Source organism: Schistocerca gregaria, chromosome 3, assembly GCF_023897955.1.
Source record: "Schistocerca gregaria isolate iqSchGreg1 chromosome 3, iqSchGreg1.2, whole genome shotgun sequence".
Lineage (NCBI taxonomy): Eukaryota > Metazoa > Arthropoda > Insecta > Orthoptera > Acrididae > Schistocerca > Schistocerca gregaria.
This window is the reverse complement of record NC_064922.1, coordinates 775,136,561-775,157,215: the sequence shown is the minus strand read 5'-3', so window position 1 is coordinate 775,157,215 and position 20,655 is coordinate 775,136,561. Positions and strand designations below refer to the sequence as shown.

The window sequence follows — 20,655 nt, the reverse complement described above, 5'->3', positions numbered from 1 at the left end:
ACCGATATTACATTGCACAGTGCATGTGTCTGATAAGCAGTCATTCTTCGTCAGGTGATCATTATGTCACCTGCATGGGTTTATGCCAATAGTAGGTCAGTGGCTGTAATTTTCTTGCTTATCAGTGTAGATACCTACAACCTCTAATTTCTATGAAGTTAGTTAACCATTTTACTGGTGCTGTTTGTCTTTTACAGTGTTAAGACTGTTTCTCTGTTAGTTTTTCGAAATGTGGATACTCTGGGAGATATGCATTTTTGGTCTTGCAGAGTTGTGTCTTGAAAAGAAATCTTAGTGAATTGAGAAACAGTCTTAATGAACTCAGGGAAAAGCAACACACAGTAAACACAATGAGATGGCACCCAATATATTCTGTCAAGTAGAGAGTGAGTTTGCAGTCTCCATTACCATCTTTTTAATTATTTCAGGAACTCAGTAATTAACAGAAGAAAATAAAAACAGTCTCAGTGTTAAACAATTTTTTAATACTTTAAATCATAAATATATTAAAACTACTATACATTGCATTTGTACATGAAATTTTAAAATTTAAATTGTAATGACATAAGTAACAACATTCGCAACTTGTTAGAAATTCTGTATAAATCACTATTAGAATCATGATGTATAAAATATAAACACAAAAGACAAACTCTTAATTCTCAGTCTTTTGTAATTGAACATTTTTTAAGGAGTTATAGACAAAGCAAAAGAAGTAGGAAGATGACAGCAGTTACAAATGAGTAGCATGAAGACCATAATTCTGTCTCAGAGGACATACACTTGGAAACCACCTTTCCATTCCTCTCTGTACTATATGACTCATCAACCTAATATTCTCAGGTAGTTATTCTTTCAGTCATTTGATTACACAAACATTCATTCAGTTTTTTGTGACTGAAATGTAGGACCATATTTTACATCTGATAACATTTTCCCAAAAGAATCATAAATCTAACATTTGTATGTGCATGTATCTCTTACAGCAGTTTGTACAGATATGTTTCACATGACAGTATGTTCAGTATATGATGTGTGACATGACAGCCTTTGGTTAAATTATATATATTGTGAACTTTTAGTGCATCAACAACAGATATATGACACAGTCTTATAGTCCTACAAGCTTTGTCCCAATTCCACTTAGTACAGTTGAAGCCTTTCTGGTGAATCCTTTCAACACATTCATTGGCACCTGTTAAAACAGAAGTATGTTAATTAAGTAATTAACATAGATCCACAAAATAAATGTTTTATGTTACTGTTCCCTTGAAAAAAGTTGTTTTTCTTAGCAAGGAAATATCCTTCTATAGTTTAGTGGAAACAGAACAATGAAAACTACTTACATCAACTACAGATGCAAAGAAATTAGTTAGTGTCTCGGCTCCTCCTACCAAAGTTCTGCCAACTCTTGCAAATTTTTCACCATCATTCCCATACTTTTCTTCTTCTGTTATGGTATCAACTATGGGTTGAGGCTGTAAGAAAGTTCAGAGTACTGTAATATTATTTTATGCCTTGCAGATAAATCTGATATGATTAAAAATTGTTTACTTAGCAAATAGCTCAAATATTTTTCATTTGAAATTGAAGTCTAAGGATGGAACAGGAAAGGGAGGTAATGACAGTGGCACGTAAAATGCTCTCCGCCACACACCGTTGGGTGGCTTGTGGAGTAGAAATGTAGATGTAGAATGTAGATGTTGACTATCATCTATGCTATGCGAACAACTGACAACATTATGTCTCAGCACAACCTACCCTGCTACACCCTAACAAGCTTTCCAGACTGTTTCCAACCACCCTGTATACTTCAGCCAGCATCATAAAATTGGCATGAAAACATTAATGTTTAAAATTTATGTTTAAACATAACAAAAACAAAGTAAAACCAAATGAATATGTTAGGTGTGATCTAAAGACATAATAGTGAGAACTAAATGAAACTGTTTAAATATACTGAGTGCACATCAATATTAAAAGTGCTGTTACAGATTTACACTGCTTCTAAGACAAAGTAAAAAATTATGAATTTGAATACAAATGACTTTATGATTTTTCTGATATCATCTTGTGAATTCCTCCATGGTATCTTTTTGGTGTTGTTGTGTTGGTTGGATGATAACAGCAAGCAGCATATATAGCCCAGCAGCCTCAATCAGTACAGCTCGGAGTGTTTAGTAAATGTCTGATTATTAGCCTCTTAGTTGAGGCTCACTTTCTGCTCGTGTTTGCTCCAAATACAAAATTTTGGGATATCAAGTAAACATAATTGTTTTCTGCTGAAACTATGTGTTTACGTTTCCCTACTACAATTGATAAATGATCATTTGGCATTTCATGCCTGTTTTTTTTTGTAGCCACATCAATTCTGACAGCACTCTGGTTTTGTTTACATTTATATTCCTTAAATTAAGCAGCAAATTTCCATTCAGTCTGATCAATGTAATGTTTATGACAATGGTGACACTGTATTTTATACACTCTGGAACCCACATATTTCCTTCATTAAAAACAAATTTCAGATCTAGTTACAGTATAATATTTTCCATTTGTTATAACAATAACTCATTCTTTCACTACTTTGTAAATTGTGGACAAGTATCTTATAAAGGGGCACACAACACATAAAATGTAGGTAATAAAATATGGAAACAAATTTTTTTTATTTCTTATAAGCAAAAACAGTGACACTTTGGTATAAGCAAGCATATTCAAGTAAAGAGATATGTAAATAGGTAGCACACAGTGCTGTGGTCAGCAACACCTATATAAGACAACAAGTGTCTGGGACAGTTGTTAGTTCAGTTACTGTTGCTAAAATAGCAGGTTATCAAGATTTAAGTGGGTTAGAATGTGGTGTTGTAGTCAGCGCATTGGATACAGCATCTCTGAGGTAACGATGAAATGGGGATTTTCCCATACAACCATTTCATGAGTGTACTGCAAATATCAGGAATCCATTAAAACATCAAATCTCTGATGTCGCTGTGGCCAGAAAAAAATCCTGCAAGAACAGGACCAATGATGACTGAAGATAATCATTCAATGTGACAGAAGTGCAACTGTTCTGCATTTTGCTGCAGAGTTCAATGCTGGGCCATCAACAAGTGCCAACAAGTGGACCATTCAACAAAATATCGTTGATATGGGCTTAGGGAGCTGAAGGCCCACTCATGTACCCTTGATGGCTGCATGACACTAAGCTTTACTCCTCACCTGGACCCATCAACACTGACAGTGGACTGTTGATGACTGGGAACATGTTGCCTGGTTGGACAAGTCTCATTTAAGGGTATTCAAATAACCTCATGAATCCATGGATGCAGCATGTCAGCAGGGGACTGTTCAGGATGGTTGAGGCTCTGTAATGGTGCACAGTGTGTGTAGTTGGAATGATATGGGACCTCTGATATATCTAAATATGACTGACAGGTGACATGTACATAAACATCCTATCTGATCACTGAATCCATTCTATCCATTGTGCATTCTGACCGACATGGGCACTTCCAGCAGGACAATGCGACTCCCGACACATCCAGAATCGCTACAGAGTGGCTCCAGGAACACTCTTCTGAGTTTAAACACTTCTATTGGCCACCCAACTACCCAGATATGATCATTATTGTGCATATCTGGGAAGCCTTGCAACGTGCTGTTCTGAAGAGAACTCCACCCCCTCATACTCTTAAGGATTTATGGACAGCCCTACAGGATTCATAATTTCAGTTCTCTCCAACACTACTTCAGACATTAGTCAGGTCTATGCCACATCATGTTGTGGCACTTCTGCACGCTCCCGGTGGCCCCTAAATAATATTAGATACGAGTACTAGTTTCTTCATCTCTTCCATGCACCATTTCACATATGTCGTTTTACTTATTGCTGTTCTTCATTAAGGTTGATTTGAAACCCAGTGTTTGCTTTTGTTCTTCTAAAACAATACATTATACATAAATGTGTGTCTCTGTGCATATAACTTGAGCACTTGTAAACCTACCTCCTCAATATACATGGTGTAACAGTGATGATATAAATGTGAATGTATACTTTCCCGGCGTATACAGCTGGTGAAGAATTTTCAGGCTTCCAGCCAGGTGGCAGTGTCTTTAAACTGATGTTTGAATGAGTGACATACTCATGACTTGATCCAGAAGATGATAAATAGCACCAGAGCTATTGTAAATTTGACAGATATGGTGCTAGATGCAGCCACAACATCTGTCCTCACTAAAGGGTTGAACTTTGCACCTGTACCAAGGACCATTCAAGAACAGGGCATCATCAGCAGAGTAGAGGCAGCAATTCAGGGCCTACCCAAGGATCAAGCTGAGTAGATCCAAAGGGAGACCTGCAGGATCATTGACAAGTCACAGCTCCTGAAAGCCAACAGTACTGCACCGGAACGAGGGCTTATCCATGCATTGAGGGATGATGCTGACACCACGGTCCTCTCAGCAGACAAGGGAAATGCGATGGTGCACGGTTGACTAACAACAGATATGCTCTCTGCTGCAAGACCCAGCCTACAGGAAACTCAACAAGGATCCTACCTCAACAATGACCAAAAACTGTGGTGCTACTGTAGGACTCAGATCTACCAGAGGCAGTGAAGAAATGACTGTATCCCAGAGCACCAACGACACCGTGCCTGCGTGGATTGCCCAAGATTCACAAAGAAGGGGTACCTCTATGGATGATTCTGGGCACTATCAACTCACACAGTTATGGCTGGTGACACTGTAAAACCACTGGAGGTACACTGCAGTCATCACGCGAAATACTCCGCAGATTTCATGAGAATACTGAAGAACATCCGAATACAGAGAGATGACCTACTCATGAGCTTCAACGTCACCTCCTTGCCCATGAAAGTACCTATACAGGATGCCTTGGCACTCCTTAATTAGCACTTTGAGCCTGAAACAGTGAAGCTCTTTGAATATGCATTTATGACCACCTATTTCAAGTGCAATGGAGAGAATTATGAACAAATGGATGGGGTGGCCATGGGATCTCCCCTTGCTCCAGGGATGACAAATCTTTATACGGAACACTTTGAGGAGGTGGCCCTACAAACTGCTCACCTAAACCCAGGCACTTCTTCTGCTATGTCAACAATATTTTCGTGATTTGATGGCACACAAGGAAGGTACTGGAGGAGTTTATGGACCACATAAACAGCATACATGAGAATTTCACCTTCACGATGGAAGTAGAGGAGAAAAGCTGTATTCCATTCCTGGAGATACTGATTAGGAAGAAGGCGGATGGCACGCTGGGCCATTCAGTATATAGAAAGAAGATGCACACAGACCTGTACCTCCATGCAACCATCTGTCACCATCTGGAGCAATGCCGATCAGTACTGATGACTTTGGTACATAGGGCGCACATCATTTGTGACAAAGAAAGCCTCTCAGATGAATTACACTGCCTAAGAGAGGTATTTTGGAAAAATGGGTACAGTGAAACACAGATTGCTGGGGCCTTCAAGAAGAGACAGGCTGGCAAATTTCAGGAACAGGGAGAAAAGAAGAAGAGGAAGATAACAAGAGGCTTGCCTTTCTGCCATATTTGGGGCCCCTGTCAGCCAAAATTGGGAGGCCACTGGGAAAATCGAACATAAATACTATGTTCCAACCACCGCCGAAGATGAAAGAGCTGCTGGGGTCAGCTAAAAACCCACTCAAACTCAACACACCTGGCATATATTGCATGGCCTGTGAATACATTGGACAAACGTAGCGCTGCATCTCGAAAAGGGTTGAGGAACACATCAGACACATCTGATTTGGTCAGGCAGAGAAATCTGTTACAGCTGAACATAGTATCAAAGAAAATCACACCTTTGATTTCAAGAACACCAGGCTGCTGTGCTAGGCCTGGAGCTATTGGGACAGCACCATTGAAGAACTGATAAAAATATGGGACCACAAGTATCTTGTGAACAAGGATGAAGGTTATCAACTTAGCATGACCTGGAATGCAGCATTAGCAGCAATATGCTGTGAAAACTCCAAGAACTATCCAGCCTGTGAGATGCCACCGGAATGCTCTGACAGAGACACAAACTGCACACTCGCTTCCCCCTCCACCTGACCCACCAGCTCCTCTGGATCCAGCCCCCCACAGCCAGGTGGTGGGGGGTACACCACAGGCATAAAGGGACCAGCATCCACAAAGTTTTGGCACTTCACCAGAAGATGATGAGTATGTCACTTGTTGAAATGTTGCAATTTGAAGACACTGCCACCTGTATGGAAGCCCAAGAACTCTTCACCAGTGATGATATACTTTGTATCAGAAGATTTTTGCTGTGGGGTTATGATTCACTATTATTTTTCTATGTTTTATTTATATTTCTTGAAAGATGGCAATTGTAAATTTTGTGTCATTCAAGACATCTGGTGATAGCTTAAGGGCAAAAACTGTCATTTTAGAAGCATAGAAAACAAATTATAATCTAGACTGGAAACTGTGATAGGGGTATGAGGAAATTATTTTTGCCTCTTACTCGACATTTATCTCCTTTTGTTAGCATAGTATTCTTGAATGTGTGGAATCAGTTTTGACACTGCTGAGAATAAAGAATGTTTTTGAAGAAGGGTGATAAAAATAGATGAACCTACATTTTTTTAGAATATCTTCTCTCACTTTTCACTGATATGCTAACTTAAAACATTCCGTAAATTGAAAGTTGAGGGGAGAAAAGGAAAGGAACTAATTATATCAGCTGCATTGGGGCTTTATGTGGAATCAGCAGTTTTGAGCAAAAATGCTTTATCTATAAATACTGTGATTGGCTGGCACAGTGGTTAATGCAACTGTCCAGTAAGCAAGAGATCACAGGTTGTAGTCCCTGTCCAACACAAATTTTCACTCATTGCTGCTGATTCTGCATAAAGTTCCAATGGAGCTGATACCATTAGTTCCTTCTCTTTCCTTTCCTTTCTCTCTGCTCCACCTTCAGTTACAGCTGCAGTTTTTACATGGTGTCTGTTTCTCAGACATATTTAAATGACCAGAAACCATGCATTAATATAATTAAACCATTCTACTCTTATTATTTTTTGTCATTGGTACACTGCGTTAACTGAAAGCATTCTGTTTCTGACAACTGTTTTTTTTTTTTAATTTATTGTTAAACCCATTTATGGAAAATTGCTTAAAGTTTCATTTTAAAAAATCTTCTATAATCTCTCAGGATTTACTGGCAAGATTGATTAATGGTATGCATTTAGGTATTCAACTGACTTATTGATTTCTATTTATATGCAGAATATTTTTATGACTGACCCAGTCTTATTCCTCCAGTACTGCAAGCTGTGCTGTTTCGTGTGTTTGTTGCCTGATCTCCAACCAGTCAGTGAATGTGCAAACCAACACTGTTGCAGCACTTGATAACAACACTCAGTTGATCTAAAAATATTGTGCATAAAAATGGAATCAACAACTCAGCTGAATACTCTTCTTTATAACTTTAACAATATACAGGCTTTCAGCCATGTTGTATGATAGTGGTTGTAGTGTGAAGATTTGTACCTTTTTTATATTATTATGGGGAACTTCTAAATGGTGCATGTTGACTGCACAAACATATCATAAATTGTGGAGTACAGATTTTGAACCTTCACTCTTGTCAATCAGCCCTCACTGAAAGCCCTCTGCACACTTTGTGTGTTTATAAGATTACCTAATAATTTCAAGACTTCCCAATAACTTCAATTTATTTTAACAAGAAAAGTATTTCATAAATTAAGTTTACTGTAAAAGTTGTTGATATATATTATATGTATGTATACCTTCAATACATTGATAAGGAATGACTGAACTGCAGAAAACATTTTCTTTGACTGGCTGTCTGATTCAAACTTTGCCATCTCTGGATCTTGAGGTGCAAAATTCTTACCCAGAGATGTTAGTAGATCACCAACAATGCTCTGTAACATTAACATCCTCTTTATTAGGAAATCTGATATACTTCTATAACTAATCAAAATTGTATACCGTATCTTAATTATTTGAGGCAGAAAAATTACTATGTATGGTGAAACAGCACACTGCCCTTTAAAAAGCATATGTATTAATTCAGTTTAAGATAGTATGATCATATTATTACTATTGAAACTGTGCTACCACAAATTCAGCTGGACAAGAATAACTACTCTGTATACAAGCAGGTTCTTCTGCATTATGTAATTCAATGATTAATTGTGTGTGTTACCCTTAATTACTCTAGTGAAATGCTCATACACTGATACTCTAGTGGGGTCTCTGAGTACCCAAATAAGAAAAACGAAACTGTAATTTAAGGAAATTTTATTTTGAATTGCACTTTTATCACCGAATATTATAAACTTTTTTACATATTTGAGATATGATTATAAACAATTTTGGAACACTGAAAATCTGTGGTTGGGGCAAACATGTTTTGAGCATTTTTCACACACTATTTTGGTTTTCTTGACCACATTTCTTGCGCACATGTAGCATCTTGCTTTCCTCATGGGTTCTGTCTCTGAATATGTTGAGGTAAGAGGAGTACTACCAAGTTTAACAATGTCTCTCAGATCACGAGAAAGGGGTCGGACATCTCGGCATTGTATATGAGGCTTTACTAAATCCATTCCAAGCTGTTGTAGCAATTCTCTTCTTTTTAAATCATTTGTTTTATCAAGTTGTTTGGTGCACTGAAGCAAGACAGCAGCACTGACTTCTACTATGTTTAGAATGGCATAAAATACAGACATTGGCCATATGCGTGTTCACGTGATAACAAATAGTTGGCGCACATTTGATGCAGTGTATCCATTCCTCCTTTTGTGGCATTGTAATCAATGATCATTTCAGGTTTTTTCTGTTGAGTACTAATTTTCTGATTGTGATGCATAGATGAAAGCAACACAACAGCTCTACCTTTCCGAGGAACATAAGAACAAATTGTCTCTCCTCCGTTATGCCCAAATAATGCAGATTCTACTGGGCGCTTTCTGTTTGGTTTGAATTCTTCTGGGATCTGCAGTTTATTTTGCTTTAGAGTGCCTAAGACAGTCAACTTTTTGGCTTCTAGTTGATCACAGAGTTCAAGTGACATGAACCAATTGTCTACTGTCACATGTCTATTGCTTCCCTCAATTGGTGTTATTAATTTCAAAACATCCTGTGTTGGATTGATAATGTACTTTTATTTGTCCCTTTTCCTGTGTAAATAAATGCATTGCATAAATAGAATGTTCATGAGTCACAAAGGCACATAACTTTGAGGCCGTATATGGCTGGCTTCTTGGGCATATCCATGCGAAATTTGCACCTACCACGAAAGGGTACTAACATTTCATCGATTGTCACATACACTCCTAGAGTATAATACTTTTGACATTTGTCTATAAAGAGTTCCCACACATCTCTAATAGCTGCAAGTCTGTCATCAGCCTTCCTATCATCTCTTGTAGCAGCACAATCGAATCACAAACAAGACAAATGAATAAAAATCTCTGAACGCTCATAGTGGCTCGAAACACATCACGACCAGTTCCATCATTAGCAAAAAGTCCAACAACATTTTTGTGATTGGATTTCATTACTCCAGATAAATAAAGCAGACCCAGAAATGCTCTCAGTTCTATTATATCTAGCATCTTTATGAACGCTGGCTTAGGAGCTCTGTATTTGTTTGACATGTCATGTGTCTTGACATTTGTATTGGTGAGTATTAGTTACAATAAATCTTTACTAATGAACAGTTCCCAAGCAGATAATATGTCAGTTGAATCAATCATTTTTGCTTCTCATTTACCACCTGGAACATGACTAACTATATTGTGAGCATGGGTACGAGTTGTAGGAGGAGCTTCTTTTGACCACTTGTAGCACTGTTTTTTTCCAAAAAATATTTGTCAGTGGAAGATCTAATATACGCCTCTTCATCTGATTCTTCACAACTACTTTCTGATATAGCTTCAGAGGTGGAATCACAATCACTTAGTATAAATTCATCCTCATCTGCTGTGGTTTCCTCATCAGATTGCAAAAATGCAGGATCATTCACTATTCTTTCCAACTCATTATCTGCTAATGACTTTGATGATGCCATTCTGAAAAATAATGCATTCATACTCACATAACCTTAACAATTAACGGTATCATGGAAAGTGTGCTGTTTTCAAAGTACTCTAAGATTTCAGTCGCGTAAAACATTAATTGAGATAGTCAAAAACAACTTACGTTAATACTCTGGTGGGGTGTTCTGAGGCCTCTTTTTCTTTATTAATACTGGAAACACCACATTTAACACTCCGCGTTAAAAGGCAGAAATTCAATGAGGATTACAAAGAACACAGGTGCCATCTGTTGTTCCGTTCACATACTATGTATTGTATTCTATTGTCTGGGGTTCTCCTGGACCCCACTAGAGCAGTTAAGGGGTAATGTACGTATATATATTATGAATTTATTATATATTTAACTTCCAGTAGTGCTGTGCAGGATAGGATCATATCCCGACGAGTGGTTTTTTTCTGTATGATTCCCAAGAAGGATGAAATGTGTCAATAAAGGTGTTGTTGCCCATGCAACCAAGACTGTTTTTTTCTTTCATCATATCAAAAAGCAAATTTTCTAGTACATAAACCACTGACACCACATACTGAAATTGGCGAAGTTAGAAAAATGCTTAACAGAAATACTAGACAAAAACACTAGATGAGTAATATAAAAGGAAGGGCTACAGCTTGTTCAAAAGAAACTTCTTTTCAACACACACAGACACCACCCCTCCCCCCCCTCTCGCCCCCCCCCCCCCCCCCCACACATACACACACTCACATGGATCAAGGACTGGATCCCACACCTTTGGATCTGAAATCTGACCCCCAGTTACACATTTAATCACACTACAGAAAAATAAAAAGTATAATTAATTCACAAAAGTCACTTGCTCTTTATAGAAGTGGGCTGAAATTTTTGCTTCGGCCTGTTTATGTATAACTTGACATATAACATTCCAAGAGCTGTCCTTCATGATAGGATTTATGGAATACCAACATTTTAATAAATCTGAAAAATTAAATAATGAAACAGAATGTCTGTCAGTACTTACCTACAGGATGTAAGATTTTATGCTGTGAATAGATACACTAATTGACACATAAAAAGGATCAGTCTTTCCTTCTCATCCATCAGGTAAGTCTCCCATGACCTGGGGTTCTGGATGACTTTTCCAAACTCTGCCCTGTTTCCCAAACCTCACCAGTCCTTTTCCTTCGCCCTTCTTCCTTCTCCTTCAACCCTCCTGCCAGAAGAAGGAGCCACTGGCTCTGAAAGCTCACATGTGTAGTATCTGAACTGTTTGAGTGCCTGATGCAACACAGCAGATTTGTTTACCTTGAGGGCATCCAGCACTCAGATGCTGAGTATGTTCCACAGTATGATGCAAGAGACATTAGTGTCTGCTATATGGCATGAGTCATTCATATCCTCCTGAGCTCTGGAGATAGGAACTTGCACTCCAAAGTATCATTGTATCTTGCAAGCCACCCACCCTCCAAAAATCCAACCTTAACCCACTCATTTATTTGTTTATATTTTTTCATTAACTGCATTTCCTTATTTATTTTTTCCTATATTTCTCTTCCCCTTCTCTTTCTTTTGCTTTGTATTTTGTTTTCATCTGTTATCTATTTTGTCAGTTTTTACACTTTCTTACAGTGAATTCTCGGTCAAATAAGGTAAACAACAAAGTAAGTGTTGGGGTAGCAATGAAGATTCTATTAAGAAATAAGTTTTCATTCATGATATAATTTTTTGAAAACTGGTTTGTTAATATAAGAGTATACAAGTCAAGAGATAATATAATGAACATTTGAGTAATAATCTATTATATGCATCAACTTAGCACAGTTAGTTCATACCTGGCTTCTTTTTATTTTATTTTGTATCAGCTGTTGTTTTTGTTCATCAATTCTAGGTTCCAATGTGAGATCATTGTTTTGTATTGGAACTGATGACACAAAACAGAAGTAAATGCTCAGGCACAACACACAGACATGCATGTTATCCATCATCTGTAATAAAAATGGAAATATATCTTATAAATAATTTAATGAGTTAATATAGTTACATGTTCAAAATAAATACATGGAATGTTGGTAATTTTTAATGTTTTATTGACTTCTGAGAAAATTAACTGGAGTTGGTCATGCCATACAAATACCTGAGGTCAACACTGTAGTGGAATGTGAAATTAAATGAACACATTAGAGGTTTACACTGTTTGAACTTAAATAACTGAGGGGTATTAAAGATAATGTGATCCACTTGTGTTTATTTGGTGCTCTCATGACTAGTGTGTGTAGCCATTCATTTACTTTTCTTTTGTATATTTTCTGTTGCCAGTAATGGAATGTAGATAACAAGATAGCTGGAAACTTGTCCTTGGAGTAGAGAAATTGGATTTTAAAGTGTTACTAGAAATATGAAAACATGAAAGTTGTGCAGTATTCTAGGCTGAGTCAAGTAAATGTTTTGCTCACAGTCTGCTTTGTAGACAGACTGCATCTCCCTAATAGTCTACCAATGAACCACAGTATGCTATTTGCTTTATGTTCAACTGAGCTTATGTGATCATTCCTTTTTATATCCCTCCAATTTCACCCAGGCATATCTATGAATTAATTGATTCTAATTGGAAATCATTGATACTGTAATCATAACATACATTTTTTGTTTTGTGAATTGCACAGTTTTATGTTTATGAGCATTTACAGTGAGTTGCCTATCTTTGAACCTCCTCAAAATCTCATCAAGACGTGGCTGAATATTTGTGCAATATTTTCAGATAGCAGGTACCATTTCATTACAGATAACTACATCATGTAGAGAAATTTGATGTTACTATTAATGTTGGCTGGAAAGCCATTAATACTGAGTGAGGTGGCGCAGTGGTTAGCACACTGGACTCGCATTTGGGAGGACGATGGTTCAATCCCTCATCCGGCCATCCTGATTTAGGTTTTCCGTGATTTCCCTAAATTGCTCCAGGCAAATGCCAGGATGGTTCCTTTGAAAGGGCACAGCCGACTTCCTTCCCCGTCCTTCCCTAATCCCCTAATCCGATGAGACCTATGACCTCGCTGTTTGGTCTCTTCCCCCAAACAATCCAATCCAAAAGCCATTAATATACAACATGAACAGCAGTAGGTTTCCTCAGAGTTTTACCCAAGTTAAAATTACTGTTATTGATGTCCTGGTAGCTGATTTGGTATGTTTAAAGACATCATGCTCCAAGAATGAAATATCCAGGAAATAAAGTAGTTATAGTGGTTCACCAATTATTTTTTGAAGGTAAATTACTTTGATTCTTATAAGTTAAGCACATTCTATTGGGGTATACAAAGTGAATCTTAATTATTTCCTATATCATATAAATGATGAAAAGGATGATAATAAATGAAACGAAATAAAAAACAGTTGTAGATTGCAGAATGTTCTTTATTAACTTAAGAACAATGTGTTTCACCTGGATAGGGCATTATAAGGCTATGTTAAAAGTCAGAAATTTTCTACCAAAAATCATGTGTCAAGAAGCCATGATACTGCATAAAATGTACTAAAAAGCAACCACATGGAAGTGAAGACAAGTATAGCAACACAGAATACTATGCGAATAAGGACAGGCCTCTGGGACAATTTTAGTATACAGTTTTGTTTACAGTTTGCATGCAAGGTCCTGTTCCGTGCTGCTATGCCTGTTGTTGCCTACATGAGGTTGCCATTTAGCATCTTTTATGCAGTATCATGCCTTCTTGATGGATGATTTTTAAACATAATCTGATGATGTCCTAGCTGAATGAAATGTGTCATTCTTAAGTTAATAAAGAACATTCTGCAACTTATGACTGTTTTGTAAATAGTGACAATGGAATGTTGCTGTACCACACACTAATATGGAGTGGAATAATTTTTGAGTATAACTTGGTATATTATTGATATGATTATAGATGTAAACTTTCTTGTTGAGATAATGATCCTAAATCTGTTTCAGATTAAATTCATTGTATCTAATGAGTTCAAATTATAGCAAGAAAAAATTCATACAAAGATTTTATTCCTATATGAGTAATACTGAAAATTAAAAATCTGAAATTGGGAGAGAAACAGAACTTACAATTTCAACAAATATAACTAACATAGAATAGCACTGATGCATACTTCTCAAAATTGACCAGGAAATGAATGTAAAGAAAAACTTTTTTAATTTTGATGCCATCTGTAACACTGTTTCCTTATGAAGCTTCACATCTAATCATTTTAATGGATTTCTTGGATTATCTATGAGTCTTCTATTTTTGTTGTTGTTTATTCGACTGAGACAATAAAAGCTTAATGAAGTGTTGGGAATTTGGGCTGGCTGAGGAGAATATCCAGATGGCCGTGGTGGTTAAGGCAACCGTTCTAGAGAAGTGGAGCACCTGGGTTCAATTCCTGGTCCAGCAAAAATTTTCAAATTGAATCAATGATTAATCTGAAAGTCCTAATGTGGCCACCATCAGAAAAATTTCCCTGAATGTTGACAAGCAATTTTGTGATTGCTAAACCCACAATATTCCCTTGGCACTCAGCACTGCAAAATCTATTGTGCCACAGTCATTTCTGGAAATGCGTCAGAATTACTAAACAAATGAATAGTCAGTACACCAGATTCCAGGAGGAGGGAACTACCCCTCTCCCTGCTCCATAGCAGACACCTGTGTAAACAACAAGGGTCTCACCACACTTTCTGGGTGTACACCTGGAAATCCTTTTAAGTCTGTTGATGATTCTCCACTCAAAATAAAATCCTGCGTTCTCTCCAACAAGATATCCTCAGTTGAGTTACATATTTCGCTAGGTACTGCCTGTGATTGTACTTTCAATATACATCCAATTATTTGGGTGGGCAGCATATCTGACTGCCATGCAGCAGGCCAGGATTTGATTCTCCGCTGGGTCAGAGATTTTCTCTGCTTGGGGACTGGGTGTTGTGTTGTCCTCATCATCATTTCATCATCATTGACATGCACGTTGCCCAATGTGGCATCAACTGAAAAGATGCAACTTGACGGCTAAACTTCCCCAGGTGGGGTGGAGACTCCTGGCCGTCAACGCCATATGATCATTTCATGTTCCAACATACTTTTGATAATAGGCACATATGTGATTCTGAGTCAAATACCTCTAAGAGAAGTGGACAAATACTGCTTCTATATGATTGCCTTGATCCATGGATCATTTTGTTCGAAACACCTCGTTACGTATGAGCTCAGAATACGTTCTACAATTCGAAAGAAAATGGATCAAGGATACTGGACAGTAGTTTGACAGATAACTTCTGCTGCCCTTGTAGGTGAATGGGAACTGTGCTTTGTTCCAATTACTGTGTATGGTTTCTCTTTTTGAGAGATCCACAATAACTTATGGTTTTGAGGGTTAACTCAGTCGCCATTTCGGTATAGAACCTGACAACACAGATTCCATCAGGTATTGGAGCCTTGTTCAGTTTTAACGAGTTCAGCTAATACGTAACCTATCTGACTCATCTTTGAAATGGTTGGAGAACTAAACTGTCACTCCTCATCCTTCTCTTGTAAAGGAACATTTTATAATGGGTTTCAACTTTTCTGCCTTTGCTTTTCTTTCCCTGATTTCCTTCCCTGTCTCGGTCATGAGTGTCTGGAGACTAATTTTAGTGCCACTAATAGCGTTTACATCTAACAGAAATTATCAGGGTTTGTAAAAGCTCTTTCGATAATATACTACTGTTACAGTCATAGAATTTTCCACGTGTAGTCCTCTTGACAGCCAAATAGTGGACGTTCCTAAGAAAAACGTTACCTAGTCTAGCAAGTCAGACAGATGATAAAGGTTTTCCATGGTACACAAATAATATCAAGTACCATTGTAAGAAACAGCTCTTTCTACACAGAATGAGCAAAGGAAACCAGAAAACCTCAGTTAGACGGATGTTATCGGAGCATACTGGGTTTTTAGTTGCTCCAAGCGGAAGATGTGCTTTGTTCTGTTCCATATTTTATATCGTTTTTGTTAGGTACACGGTATTGACGCTGCAGTGTCTAACTTCGTCATGCTAATACAAAAGCTAAGGACAAAATCCGTGGAATTTGCATGTTATTTACTTAATGCTCGCGTATAAACCGACTTTCAGTATTTTTAGTGTCTGAATAATGTCATGTGTTTCAGATCAATTCGCCTTGAAAACTGAGTTCAAAAACTTCACGTGAAATTTAAGAATGTGCTTCTCCAGTTGATTTTATCTAAATTCGTGCGAATGCCGTAGCATATTGTGTATTTTCGTCCACTGAGAGCCGTGAAAAATGCATTTTGTGCTATAGCATCAGCTGTAATCAACATTTATGCTTTATTCAGTTTTAGCGATAGTAGCTTATGCCTTTTCAAAGTAATGTTCATCCCGAATTGCATTGCACATCAACGTGAATAAAAGTATTATATCCGCAAACAAAGTTGAAGCTCAGCGCGGTGGCTAATGGGAGATAGCCTACCATAAATGCATTTCCCATTACAGTCGCTCACACCAGCCACCGCACCGGGTGTCAACTTTGAGCGAATATTTATTACGTTTTTGAGAATTTTCCGAAGTTACAGATTAGAGCGTTGTGCATAACATATTTCTTATTAAATCGGCGTTTCTGATTAGTTACCGTAGCATGTATTATAACTAACATATCGTGTTACATATAGCTTTTCCTTTCAACAGAAACGTGTACTGTCAGCATTTATTCTAAATAAAGGCTATTTTAAAGATTGCTAGCGACTATTACCTCAAAAAAGTTTCAGGAAATTAGAAAAATTTTATTCAGATTTTTCTGTAGAAATCTCGTCTTGTGTACTAATTGCTTAAATTCGTACAGAGAATTAGCAATACTTTTGGCATATACGATCCAGACCCTTAAAAGAAAATCAGCAGAGTTATTTCTAAAGTTATTTGTTCGCTGTTCTGTAACAAATTGCGTTGGCCACAATGCTATCCCACTATTAATGCTGTTCTCGAACATGGGATGAGTTAGTTCATGTTAGTAATGAGATGGAAATAGTCCTTACTACTGCCAAACGATTGGAAGTGCTGGAAATGGGTTTTTGGGAGGACTCCCAAGAGTCGTGTGCCAGAGATATGAAATGTATCTCCTGTGGGTCCTGTCTTCGCTATACGAAACCCTCTACTCGTCCACTTAACTGTGAGTGGCTTGTTAGTGGTGGGGCTAGGCGCCCTGCAGAAGGGAGACAAGGTTCAAAAATGGTTCAAATGGCTCTGAGCACTATGGGACTTAACTGCTGAGGTCATCAGCCCCCTAGAACTTAGAACTCCTTAAACCTAACCAACCGAAGGACATCAAACACATCCATGCCCGAGGCAGTATTCGAACCTGCGACCGTAACGGTCGCGCGGTTCCAGACTGTAGCGGGAAGATAAGGCCCAGGGAGAATTCAGGACGTTAAAGCTCCCACTCATTTCCCTCATCAACATTTTCGAGGTACTGTCTTACTGAAACTGAGCCAGTGAGCCAGGGGAGGCAGACACAAAAGGGTAGGGGTCCATTAATAGTCGGCAGTTCAAACGTATGAGGAATAATGGTACGCCTTAGGAAAACGGCACCAACGGCTCGAAAGTAACGCTGGGCGAAGAGTGTTTGTCTGTGGGCCTCATCAACATATTGAAGAGGCTATTCCAGCAGCCACTGAGGGGAACATGGTATAGTCAACTGTAGATTATGGTACACGTTGGAATAAACGATGTTGGATGATCACAGTGACTGGCAGAGAAGCTTGAAAACCCCAGCCTTGCTTACAGAGTTTCAACGAAACTCACAATACTCAGAATTGTCCCCAAAACTGACCCTCTACCCCCGTTGCTTTTCAGTACTGTGGAAGGATTCGACCATATACTTCGAAGGTTCTGTGAGAAACTAGACTGCTACTTTCTGGACTTGTACCATAGGATTGAGAACTGTGAGGTCCCCCTAAATGTGAAAAATTCTCACTACACACCTCAGGCTGCTACGAGTTGACTGTTTATGGGATTCTCTCAAGGTTGTTTTGTTTTTTTAAAGATTAGGTGACTCGCCATTCAGTTCAGATAACAACAGTTGTAGGGGACCTGGAATTCACAGTATAAGATAGAAATAAATGCTTCCTCCACACGATAATAATAAAGTCCTTGTGATCAACTGTCGAAACATTCGCAATAATGAGCGTAAGTACGAATCATCCCTAAAAAGCAGTACAGATCACATAATACTAGGTACAGAAGGCTGCTTAAAACATAGCATTAATGGGGAAAAAAATTTGGGGGAAAATTTAAACCTACGTCGAAAGGGTAGGTTAATGGTAAACAGGGGCAGTGTATTTGTCGCGATAGGCCAAGAAACTCAAATCCATCCAGAAAGAAACTGGGACAACAGGTGAGATTGTCTGGGAAAGACTCAGAATCAGTGGTGGGCATAAACTTATAATCGGTACTTCTATCGACCACCAGACTCGTCTCCAGATGTGACACGTAAATGTAAGAGAAAAATTAAGCTCATTAACAAGCAAGTTCCCCACTCACACTGTAGTCTTCAGGGACACATTAATCAGCCAATAATCAACTGAGAAAATTAATTTTGTAAGTGGTGGCTGCTGCAAAACATCCTGCAAAGTATTGCTAAATACTTTTTATTAGATCTTCTTGGAACAAACTGTTCGAAAGCTGCGAATAAAAGCTATGTAGTGTGCTTAACCTTTTCGAAGTACAGGGGTGTTTCCTGATTTGTATTTCAGCCTTTACAGCGCCTTTGAGTCCTAAATTTAAATTTAGACTGGATTCCTTTTTTCACATCATTCTATAAGCCATTCATGCCAGATACTCCGTCATAGATTTGGTCGAAACATCTGTTCACATCTTGTCTGTGTGGTTATATTAACAGATGGTCATATCTTAGTGTAAATTGACAATTTGGCATGGGGTAAAGTACGTAAATGACTCGCAGTTCTTTGTAATAGACTGATTTCCAAAAGGATCATTTGTAACTTTAACACAGGCAAAGAATTCCCTTGACTGATCGATTTTAATAAATTTTCCACTTTTTCTTTCTATCTCCCTATTTTATTTTTGGACTAATTTTTCCCTATTTTTTTCTTTTCAGAGACACCTTATCTTTGGGGCATAGTCCGGTCGTCCCAGCCTAGTTATGGTCCTTTTGTTTTCGCTGAATAGTTTCCTTAAATGTGCGGTTATTATTTTACGCATGTCCTCTTACAGCAAACAACATACAGGAATCAAAATAAATGTTTTAAATCGCTTTATTGTCAATACTGGACATAACAGGGAACAAAACTGATTTTACATGAAATATATTCGCAGCTGCGGATATGGACAACCGTCGGCTGTATAATGACATGACCACAATGAAAATTAGTGCCGGACGGGACCCGAACCCTGATTTCTCGCTTATCACTAACGGTCGCCTCACCATTTGGCTATCCGAGCATGACTCGCGGCCAGACTCAAACCTCCATATGTCGTCAGCCATGTGTCTACAACCTGCACTCGTACATCCATTATGTATATTCCCGTGCAGGGGAGACATTTTACTTGAAAGTCGCTTGCCCGGTGTCGACGGTTAAATACGATGTTGCAGTACCTGTGTTGTTCCGAATTACGAGCAAAGTTCTTTCGCACAAGCACGTATGCAAATTGATACAGAAACTGGCGATTTACTAGTTGTGTAGAAAGATGTGAAGTGGCGTATTTGATGAAACGTAAAAATTGTTGCATCATTTGTCGACAGGATTAATGAGTCGCGAATAGAATCTGTCACATAATACATTATTGACGATTACAATGTACTGTAAGTGTATATAAACACAGCCATTGTAGTCATCAGCAATGTATTCATGCCTGGATGGGCTTGATGATAAAATATTTTTCTCTTCCTGCCCGGGAATAACGAAATGTGTGAGCGTAATTGTGGAACCCGCGACGTGTAGCAATTTAGATCGGTCCTGGAGGCGTGCGTGATAGCCTAAGTGGTTCAGCCGACCGCTCGCAATGAGCAGGAAATTCGGATTCGAGTCCCGGTCTGGCGCAAATTTTTATGTGTCGAAAACCGCTGATGTCAGTCTGGATTCGGAAAATGCGAATCCATTTCTTAACATTCGTCACATACACTCCTGGAAATTGAAATAAGAACACCGTGAATTCATTGTCCCAGGAAGGGGAAACTTTATTGACACATTCCTGGGGTCAGATACATCACATGATCACACTGACAGAACCACAGGCACATAGACACAGGCAACAGAGCATGCACAATGTCGGCACTAGTACAGTGTATATGCACCTTCCGCAGCAATGCAGGCTGCTATTCTCCCATGGAGACAATCGTAGAGATGCTGGATGTAGTCCTGTGGAACGGCTTGCCATGCCATTTCCACCTGGCGCCTCAGCTGGACCAGCGTTCGTGCTGGACGTGCAGACCGCGTGAGACGACGCTTCATCCAGTCCCAAACATGTTCAATGGGGGACAGATCCGGAGATCTTGCTGGCCAGGGTAGTTGACTTACACCTTCTAGAGCACGTTGGGTGGCACGGGATA

General features: G+C 38.5%; 1 protein-coding gene across 1 annotated transcript in view; it reads right to left on the bottom strand.

Moving 5' to 3' along the window:
- Positions 1–464: 464 nt before the first annotated feature.
- LOC126354149 (uncharacterized) overlaps positions 465–20,655 on the bottom strand; it is a 107,280-nt gene continuing 87,089 nt past the window's right edge. Inside the window, exons 2-5 of the mRNA XM_050003559.1 lie at positions 11,917–12,069; positions 7,810–7,947; positions 1,347–1,478; positions 465–1,195 (exon numbers count right to left, since the gene is read on the bottom strand). Coding sequence (XP_049859516.1) covers positions 1,112–1,195; positions 1,347–1,478; positions 7,810–7,947; positions 11,917–12,069 — 507 coding nt within the window. The 3' untranslated portion in view covers positions 465–1,111. The remainder of the gene's footprint in view (positions 1,196–1,346; positions 1,479–7,809; positions 7,948–11,916; positions 12,070–20,655) is intronic.